Source organism: Gavialis gangeticus, unplaced genomic scaffold (genome assembly GCF_001723915.1).
Source record: "Gavialis gangeticus isolate Ggan-Ray unplaced genomic scaffold, GavGan_comp1, whole genome shotgun sequence".
Taxonomy (NCBI): domain Eukaryota; kingdom Metazoa; phylum Chordata; order Crocodylia; family Gavialidae; genus Gavialis; species Gavialis gangeticus.
In genome coordinates, this window is record NW_017728993.1 from 47,169,814 (window position 1) to 47,180,815 (window position 11,002).

General features: G+C 43.4%; 1 protein-coding gene across 2 annotated transcripts in view; it reads right to left on the minus strand.

Annotated features, from left to right (window-relative positions):
- The window catches only part of CDC14A (cell division cycle 14A), a 203,199-nt gene that overhangs the window by 109,760 nt on the left and 82,437 nt on the right, over window positions 1-11,002 (minus strand). For both annotated transcript variants that reach the window (XM_019501693.1, XM_019501692.1), the window contains exon 5: window positions 5,398-5,477. In XM_019501693.1, the coding sequence (XP_019357238.1) occupies window positions 5,398-5,477 (80 nt within the window). The remainder of the gene's footprint in view (window positions 1-5,397; window positions 5,478-11,002) is intronic.

Here is an 11,002-nt window from a genome sequence, read left to right on the forward strand (position 1 = left end):
TTTTTTTTTTTTTTTTTTTTTAAAAAGGTGGGCCCCCATCCTGTCTTATTCTCAAAAATGTTTGAATCATTCTGACTGGAGCTTAATAAAAAAGAAATACACTCAACTCAGGCTGAGGCTGACACCCACCTCAAAAATTTCAGCCTGCATGGTTGAAGTCTGTCAGAACTATGGTCAACACTCGCCCACACATACACATACCTTAGTCAGAGAATCACAGAATTATAGAAAATTAGGGTTGGAAGGGACCTCAGGAGGGACTTCCAGAGCCAGAAAGTGTGCGGCTGTGACTGCTTCCCCAACACAACTGGGGAACAGATACGAAGCCCTGCCAGCACTGAAGGATGATGCAGCAGAGGAAGTTGCAGGGGAAGACACATCTGCATTAACAATGCAGACTGAGTGACAACCGGGCAACTGGAAGATGAGACGCCGGGTCATCACGGTGGGTGACTCCCTCCTGAAACGCAAGGAGGGGCCTATTTGTCGACTGAATCCCATGGCACGGGAGGTTTGCTGCCTGCCCAGTGCCAGGATCCGAGACATCGCTGTGAGGATTCCCGACCTCATCTGGCCCTCCAATTACTATCCCATGGTCCTTGTCCATGTGGGCACGAATGATGCTGCCAGGAGTAGTCTGGACTGCATCATGAGTGACTACAAGGCTCTGGGGCCAGGCTTAGGAAGTTGGGGGCACAGGTGGTCTTCTCATCGATCTTCCCATTCAGCAGTCGCCATCAACACCAAGACACCTGCATTAGAGAAGTCAACTTGCGGCTCTGGAGTTGGTGCCATCATGCGGATTTTGGCTTCTACAATCACGATCCACACTTGCATGAGAGAGGTATCCTGGGACGAAATGGTCTTCATCTTTCTTCTAAAGGTACGAGTCTGTTCTCTTGCAGGTTGGCTGATCTCCTCCGAATGGCTTTAAACTAGGTTCGTCAGGAGATGGGGATGCAGTGGAGAAAAAGAACCTATGTTCAGAGAACCACAAGCCATGCGATGAATCAGCCTAGGTAAGCACTAAGGGGCCTGACAGACATGAGGACAAGGGGGTACCAAGGGCACCCACTGGGGGGCTTAAATGTCTCTACACTAATTCTAGAAGCATGAAGAACAAGCAGGAGGAACTTGCACTCCTGCTTGCAAACAGCAACTTCGACCTGGTTGCATTAACTGAAATCTGGTGGGACCCTACTCATGACTGGGCAGTAGGCATTGAAAGTTATAGGCTGCACAGATGGGACAGAGTGGGGAAAAAAAGGCAGAGGGGGTGTTCCTCAGTTTGTTAAGGAGCAATATACATCTTCTACAATCAAGATGGGATCAGAGGAGGGCCAAACTGAGGTACTGTGGGTTAGGATACAAGGGGGGCAAGGGGAAAGGGACTTGGCAGTGGGGGTCTACTACAGACCGCCACACCAGGAGGATGAGCTAGACAGGAATTCTCTGGGCAGCTCTCAGAGGCCATACAGTCAAGAGATATGGCTGTCATGGGTGACCTAAACTACCCTGACATCCGCTGGGAGGATCAGTCAGCCAGAACTAATTGCTCATGTAGGTTCTTAACCTGCATACAGGACCTCCACCTGACGCAGGAGGTATACGATGCCACTAGAGAGAACGCCTTGCTGGACTTGGTGCTGGCTATGGGGAATGACCTGGCTGGGGATCTGGAGGTACAAGACAACCTAGGGGATAGTGATCATCAACTGATTGAATTCACTATTCGGCGAAGGATGGGAATAGTAACCAGCAGGGCAGAAGTGCTAGACTTCAGAAAGACTGACTTCAAGATGCTTAGGAGATTAGTTAGTGGGGCATTAAAGCTCAAGAGCATTGACAAAATGGGGTCCATGAAGGGTGGTCGTTCCTCAAGAAAGCAAACCTTTGGGCACAGAAGGAGGCAATCCCACTGCACTGTAAAGGGGGCAAAGGGGCTAAGAAACCCTCCTGGCTAAGCAGAGAAATCCAGGAAAGCCTAACAGCAAAAAAGGGGCATAAAGGCTGTGGAGGCAGGGGGTAGCTACCTAGGAGGATTATACCTCCTTGGCTCGCACTTGCAGGGTATCAGTTAGGAAGGCCAAAGCAGCATTAAAACTCAAGCTAGCAACAAAAATTAAAGGACAACAAAAAGTCCTTCAGGTATATAGGGAGCAAAAAGAAGGATCAGGGAAGCACAGGAACCCCTACAGGATAAACAAGGTAGCTGGTGACAGATAGGAGGGACAAAGCAGAGCTCTTCAATGAGTTTTTTGCCTCTGTATTCTTGAACTCGGATCTAGACAAATCTCCCAAATGCATTACTGACAGAAGCAGGGAAAACACCAGCCCAACAACTGTCAGCCCCAACCTAGTAAAGAGACACTTGGAGGGGCTGGATGTGTTTAAATCAATGGAACCAGATAAGCTCTACCCAAGGGTGCTGAAAGAATTAGCCACTGGCACAACTGTCTGAGCACTCATGGTGCTCAAGTGAGATCCCTGAGGACTGGAAAAGGGGCAATGGGGTTCCTATTTTCAAGAAGGGGAGGAAAGAAGATCCAAGTAACTATAGACCATTTAGTTTCACCTCTATCTTTGGGAAACCCCTTGAAAAAATTATCAAGGATCACATTTGTAGGAGTCCAGTGGGTAATTTAATGTGGACGGGCAACCAGCATGGGTTCATAGCAGGTAGATTCTGTCTGACTAACCTTGTTTCTTTCTATGACCAGGTCACTAAAAGCTTAGATGCAAGTGTCAGGGTAGATGTCATCTGCTTGAACTTTAAGAAGGCCTTTGACACAGTATCCCATCCTATTCTTATAAACAAATTGAACAGCTGTGCCACAGACAATTACACAATCAGGTGGCTGGCAAATCTGCTTAAGAGTCGTACCCAAAGAGTGGTGGTGGATAGGTTGGTATTCACCTCGAAAGATGTGGGCAGTGAGGTCCCCCAAGGTTCAGTCCTTGGGCCAGTGCTGTTCAATATCTTCATCAGTGACCTGGATGAGGGCGTGGAAAGCACTCTGTTCAAGTTCGCAGATGACACCAAACTATGGGGCGAAGCAAACACACTGATGGGAAGAAAACAAATCCAGGCAGACCTGGACAGGTTAGAGAAGTGGGCAGAGAACAATAGGATGCAGTTCAACAAGGACAAGTGCAAGGTGCTGCACCTAGGGAGAGGGAATCACCAGTACACCTATAGGCTGGGAGATGACCTTCTCAGCAGCACAGCGGCAGAAAGAGATCTCAGAGTAGTTGTCAACTCCAAGATTAATATGAGTCGTTAATGTGACCAAGTACCTATAAGTACACAAGGGGTGTTCATCAGGATCTGGGAGAGCGTCTGTTCACCGGAGCGCCCCAAGGAAAAACAAGGACCAGTGGTCATAAACTCCTACAAGACCATTTTAGGCTGGACATAAGAAAAAACTTCTTTACTGTCTGAGTCCCCAAGACCTGGAACAGACTCCCTTCAGATGTGGTGCAGGCACCTACTCTAGACTTATTCAAGAAATGCTTGGATGCTTATCTTGCTGGGGTCCTTTGACCCTAGCTGACTTCCTGCCCATGGGCAGGGGGCTGGACTTGATGATCTTTAAGGTCCCTTCCAGCCCTGACGTCTATGAAATCTATGAAATCTATGAAGCAATTAGCAGAGATAACAACACTTCGTCATGCATTTGCAGATGCATCACAAACTGGTCCAGGGAGGTGATGCTTCCCTTCTATGAGGCGCTGGCAAGGCCACAGCTAGATTACTGTGTCCAATTCTGGGCGCTGCAATTCAGGAAGGATGTGGACAAACTTGAGAGGGTCCAGAGGAGGGCTACTCATATGGTTAGAGGTCTGCAGGGAAGGCCTTATGAGGAAAGGCTGAGGGACATGAGAAGGCTGAGGGGGGTTCTTGTGGCAGTATATAAATTCACCAGGAGGGGCAGCAGGGAATAGGAGATGCTCTGTTTACCAGAGCACCCCTTGGAATACCAGAAACAATGGCCACAAGCTGATGGAGAGTAGGTTTAGGCTGGACATCAGAAAGAACTTCTTCACGGTTAGGGTTGCCAGAATCTGGAATGGGCTTCCAAGGGAGGTGGTGCTCTCCACTACCTTGGGGGTCTTTAAGAGGACACTGGACAAACACCTGGCTGGGGTCACATAACCCCAGCACTTTTTCCTGCCACTGGCAGGGAGTCAGACTTGATGATCCTTTGAGGTCCCTTCCGACCCTAGCATCTGTGAATCTAGTCCAACCCCCTGCTCAAAGCAGGACCATCCTCAACTATGCCATACCAGCCAAGGCTTTGTCTACCTGAGTCTTAAAAACCTCCAAAGATGGAGATTCCACAACCTCTCCGGATAGTCTGTGCCATTGCCACTGGATTTGCTGCCTTGGTTGTTATTGTCAGCCTCAACAAATCCAAGGGTCCATTTGCTCTGAATACATGTTAAGGACTTAAATTTCATTTTTAATTATTAGATTAGAGTGGTCCTGGGGCTATGGGTCAACAGAATCTTTGGTGCAAATGTATGGATCCAATGAGTTTGTACTGACAGGCTGCCATGTTCCCAGCAAGATTATCACTACCTTAACCTTGAACTGAGACATGATCCAGACTCTGGAACACTCCAGACCTCAGTTCCTGACAAGTCAGGCTCTGGTTAGGAATACCCTCCTACTCAGTAACAACCTCACACAAGTACAAAAAGGATGTCAATTTTTTTTAGCTTTGGATAAAAGATATTTTTACTTGAATTCAACCTTCTTATCCTCTTTCCCTAGCTGAAATTCAGTAGTAGCTACCACCTTGCATGCTTGCTGCTGAAGTCAAAGCAGTGAAATGGTGCATAGTATGGTCCAGAAAGTATGTAAGAGGCTTCTTCGCATAATTTTCAGAGTAGCTTTTGCTATTTTGCACATGCATTTTTCAAGCAGTCTTACCTAGGAGTCATTGTAATGCCACCATAATCTAGTTTACCCATAAAATAGAACTGAAAACAAGTTATTTTAATTCTCTGAGCTTTAGTTCTCTCTTTCTAATTTGCATTTGGAAATATGTATCTTGATAAAAATAAGTTACCTCCAACCTAATTAGCAGCTTCTTCTGCTTGCAAACTAAGTATATCACATGGAATATTAATTCACAAGTTACACACTTTGAGAACAACATTATCATTAAAAAGAGTAGCTGATTACCAATGATTTTCTGAAACTGAAACATGCATTAAGCAAACCTCCCAAACAAGACAGATTTCTCATGCTATCCTGAAGCAAACTTTCATCAAAAGTCATTCTTTAAGAATCATTCTGTAACCAAAATATTTTTGCACCACTGCATAATCATTACTTTTTTTAATTTAGCAAGTTCCAAAGTAATAAAAAATAAGTAAGACTTCACATACCTAAATGGGAGATATGGTGGATTAGACCCAGATAAAAGTGATCTGTAGGTTTCTTCTGGTGTCTTCTTTAAATAAATTACCTAGAAAAAAAAACACAATTAGTCTTTAGAATAAAAATGAGCCATAAAACCCAAAACCTCAAAATAAAGTTATTTTTAATGCCACGCAGATCTGTATTTTCACAATATATTCCTTCTGACAAGATGATATAATAATCTGTCATCCAAATCAGCTACAATTTAGTAGGATCCAGTGTGGTGCATTTATGTAAGCAATAGCCTCAAAGTCAAATAGATAAATAATATAGGATGGGTTGGATAGGGATTATCCCGCCTCAGGCAGAGTTAAACTAGATGACCTCTGGAGATCTCATCCAGCCCTGCTTCTCTATGATTTTATAATTGTTTAGACTGCTGCAATCAAGAGATGCACAAAGAAAGATCTGTAATGGTATGCAAGGATAAACTGGGGTGAATAATTTACTTTGTGAATTTAATCTCTTACTAAGAACATACTCGTGAGCACATCCCATTCAGTAATAAGTCTACTTCTTTCCCATGTGTTCACCAGCAAGAAGGACATGGTTCCCAAGTACAGATTACAGAACAAATTACTCCCAAAACCAATAGTACTTCAGCAGGCCATACAGGCCAAAACTCAAGAGAAAAGACTTCGCCCTTTGTTCCCTTAAAGAAATTTCCTGTTCCTATATAAGCAGCCTAGAAACTGACTTGGAACGATTTTTAAATGAGTGAAATAAGTAATTTCCTCATTAACTTGCAATTAAAACACTGAATAATGATAACTCTCGTTTGGCTCTCCATTCCTTGTAACAAGAATTTTTTTACCTCCTGCACAGCTACATATGACTTTAAAAGAGAGAAAAAAATCTTTGATGATGTAGCCTAAGACTTCCCCCACCACTATCTTTTCTCTGTCTGCTTTGGCTGTCACAAGTCATCTCTAAATGAAGGTGATGAACAGGGGTACTCAAACCTTTGCTCATGGGATCAATCTGAGCCCAAGTATTGTCACCTGACCCATGGGGCTTCTCTGTAGCCCTGAGCACTAGATCAGGCTCATGGATGCAATGCTGGTCCCCAACCTGGCATACAGGAGCCAGCTGAGGCCATGCAGGGCCTGGATTGATCCAGTCATGAGGACCTGACCTTGGTGCACAGGGTCCAATCCAGCCTGTGGACCAGCTTCACATCACTCATCTGGCCCCATGGGGCCAAAAAATTGAGCACCACTGACATAGAATCCAGGACTTTACCTCTTAATTGGGATTCATACTGCTGCAGGATACATAATACCTTATTTGTGAATGTGTACATATCCGCAATCCAAGAAATGGAAAACCACTACTTCTCTTAAATGAAAAGCACCTCCTACTAGCATGTCTGCCAAATTGTTACAACTTCCATCTGCCTCTGCAGCAGTGAGAAGTTACTTTGCACTCAGTGCTTTTTACCTTTCTACTGCTGCCCTCAGCTGATCTGGGCTTGGGGGTGGAAGGGCCCAGAGCTGCTCCTGCCCTGCTCTAGCTGTGGGCTGCAACTGCAGTGTGCAGATTCTTCCTTCCAGTGCCTGTTCCCTGCTCGCCTCCTTCGCCTGCCACCTACAAGTATCCCCCCACTGATCGGGAACAGGAGCAGAAGCAGGAACCTGAACACCACCAACTGTCCCTAGATGATGCAGACATGAAGTGACTCCAGAGCCACTCCACAGCTGAAGGCTGCAGGGAGTGGGCTACAGGAGGAGTCAGGTTCTGCCACCCTGGCAGCGGTAGTGCATAGATTCCTCCTTCTAGTGCCTGTTCCCAGTCGGAGGGAGGAAAGGGTGGAGGTGGCAGAGACCAGGGAGTGGGAGGAAGAAACTGAGTATCACTGCTGCTGTCCCCAAGTGAGCCCAGCACTCCATACAGCTGCTCCTCACAGCCCCTGGCCAGGCCAGCTGGGGCCAGTAGCAGCAGGGGGCAGGTCCTCCCTCCATGTCCCCCACCAGCAAGAGGCTCCAACCACACCTCACCCCTGCCCCTACAGTGTACCACAACCCCATTTAGGGAATCCTGGATCTGCCCATAGTAAAATGTGTTTATTACCCACCTCTGAGAATTATGCATTCAGAAAAAAGGGGGCTGCCTAGGACAGTCTCTTCTTACCACTAAATGTTTTCTTCTGTGCAAAAGTTATAGCTATATCTTGCTATTTCATAAGAGCAAAATAGCAACATTTGAAGATAGTTTAAGCTTCTGCTTTCTCACAATCACCACACACATTAACAGGGCAGTTTCCGGACCAACACTGTCAAAATATTTTCTATGAACAACTAGAGCTCAGTGGAGCAAGAATTGAGAAAAAAGTACTGAGGTTTTTGAAAAGGAAGGAGACAAAATGTGTGTGGGTGGGGGGGAGATGACATTAAAAACAAAAAAAAGTTCAAAAAGTGAAAAGGATGAGCAGTAGAGGAAGTCATGCACCATGATCTGCAACAGAAAAGAGGAGAAGTGAAACAAAATGACCAAAGAAAGAAGTTTTGATTTTAAATGAATTATAAGAGGAGACACAAGTAACAGCAACTCAAAAAAATAAAGTTTGCTTTTAATATTCCAAAAGTATAGCAAACAAAACCAGTCTGTTTGGTTCATTTAAAATCTAGGCAATGTAACTCCAAGGGAACTGAGGCTTTTAGGAACAGTTATTTTCCCAGAAGGTAATAGTTTGTTTTGGGTATATTTTTCTAATGGTTGGGTCCTAAGAATCAACCAAGAGTGTAAAGCTGTAGATGCATGACATTGCTGCTTTACAGAGGTTTGAATTCACTCAGCTGTATATGCTACTTTAAGACTGCAAAACAATTGTAGGGTGACCTTTGGTTTCACTACCTTGACTTCCTGAGAAGTTATCTGATTGAGAAAGAAAGCTTTCTGTGCTTGACACGTTATAGTATGACTATATATTATCCAATATTATATAAAATACAATTATCCACATTGGCCACATATTAACTAAAGAAATGTGCAGCTGCACATTACAGCAAGTTTTCAGACAAGAAAGGGAAGTCAGTGTTGCAAGCCTGCCCTACTATCTGTTCAAAGTACAACAAGACAGACAGTCTCACTCCCCTGCTTCTCTTTTCCTCCCATTATTTAACAACCACTGAACACATCTTTGTGCTTGCTGGTGAATAGCTTGAGAATCGCTCAAAGCAGCTGGAGAAGAGGCTTGGCTTGAAGCAAAACGTGTCCAAGGCTACTGGTTCAAGTGCTTGTTGTCCCTCCTGGGAAGTGAATAGCATGAAAGGAAGTTTCTCTGTTTGCTAAAACTCCTAGAGAGCATAATCCGTCAAGGTGACAAGTAGGGCTAAAAAAACCTAGGTGTGCTTATGATTTTGCATTAAGGACAGGATTAGGCAGATGCCCAACCATACTCAATACTTAATCATTACCAAATCACTTCATAATTATGAGATTCCCCCCCCCCAACTTAATTAAAGGCTACTTTGAGGCATAATTTTAAAATGCAGCATAAAAAAGAAGTGTTCAGAATAATGTCACTTTATATGTCTGAAGTACTTTGACATTCTTTAACATGCCTAGAAGATAGGCATTTTACAGATAGGGAAACTGAGGCGAGGACAGAAATGACTTGCCCCAAGCACATGAAGCATCTTTTGTCAGATAAAGAGTTAGAAAGCATAACCTCTTATTTTGTATCCTCCCAGGCATTCTTGTAGACTGCATCTCGAAGTTTTGGACTTAATTTTCTCATGTTAAATTTGAATTTCCCCTAATAAAGTATTACTAGTAATTCTTAGGCTATTTTAGGACAAGAAATGCAAAATGCTGAGGGGGTTTTTTTGGTTCTGTTTTTTAAACAAGTCAGGGTGCACAATTATCACTGGAATCCTATTCCGAGAACTTGATCCAATGTTTGTCAGGTTTCATTTTACACTTAATATTTTAGCATCAGAACAAAGAGGGGAAAAAACCCTGAGCTTCTCAACTAACACCGTTCAGAACGTTGATAAACTTGTGTGACTTAACATGTGACCAAAAGCAATGAAACTATTTTGTAATCTGATTTGAAAACATGCAGCTGTTTCCTCTGTAGGATGATGAGCCCAAACAGGACAGAAATGAATCTTAGGCACTCTAGATTCCTACAAGCAATGCTGGTACTAATAACTATACTCCATTCTCTTACTGCAACAAATAATTAATTTCCTGCAAACCAGGAATCTAAACAATAAGTAAACTACACAGATAAACAAACAGTAATTGTTCTAAACAAAAGGATATAAGCTGAATTGTAAATGAGGGAGTAGTTAATTGGTTTCTTTGAGGCTGACTACTACTAAACCCAATTAAAAAAAATAAAATAAAAACATTTCTGTTTGTCATTGCAGACAATCCTGTTAGTTAAAAATAAGATACCAAAAGTTTTGATTCTCATTAGGACCCCTTGCTCAGTTTTGTGGAATTCCACCGCTTCAATTTAGGGCCCCCGTTTCATCTATACACGTCCATAGATATCATCTGTACAAATAAAAAATACACAAAAATATTGCTTCCCCCCACCAAAAAAAAGTGTCACGTTGTGGGTTCAGTTCACTGAGGCAGGAGTTACTTTTACAAAGAGGTTTCTTTTACTTCTGTGAACAGCCCACAGACAGCCATCAGTCTCTGTCCAGGTCTATCTAACTCCACTTCTCTCAAAGATATACTATCCTCACATCTCCCCCTTCCAAGCAGAAAACACAACCCATTCACCCAATAACCACACACATAAATTCAATTTTTAAAATAAACTATTAATTTTCCATATGTCTTTGCGGTGTCCTTCAGTCTTGTAGATCTGCAAGGCACCACTGTCTCTGAATTGTCTTGCTTGGTCCATGTTGTATCCTCCTCCATGTCTTTCTCCAGTTTGGACACTGTTTGCTCCATCTCCTGTCCTTCTCGGATGCAGGTGCTTTCTATTCATGTGTAGATGTTTCCTTCATTTGTCTCCACTTCATAAGATCCAAGAACTACCTCACAAGAGACAGCTGTCTCCAGCATCCACGTTTTACTATGGTGCATGCATATCCTGTTGTGGGGTAGCAGTCTCCAATTCTCAGTACTCCCTTGTCTCATGACTCCTTTTTATTTATATTTATCACACATCTCATAAGCATTTATGTCAATTTGTTGTTTCTTATTAATGGTTTCCAAATTAGGTAGTCTTGTTCTAAGTTTACTGTTAAATAAGAGCCCAGCTGGCAAAATCCCACATTTCAAAGGAGATGATCTATAATTTAGTAATGTGTGAGAATAAGGATGTGCGAGAAACTACTGGCTTGTTTAGCAGCCTTCTTATTATTTTGACACCATTTCCTACAAGTCTATTAGACTGTGGGTATCTTGGGGTAGGGGTAGTGTGCATAAACCCATATTCCTTTGCAAGTGCTTGAACTCATACCCATCAAATTGTGGTCCATTGTCAGACCTGACCATAAGTGGTATACCATGTTCAGCAAAGATAGATTTTGTATGTGCTATTACATGCTTCACAGTAGTGTTCTCAAGTCTTGCCATTTCCAGATAATGACAGTAATAGTC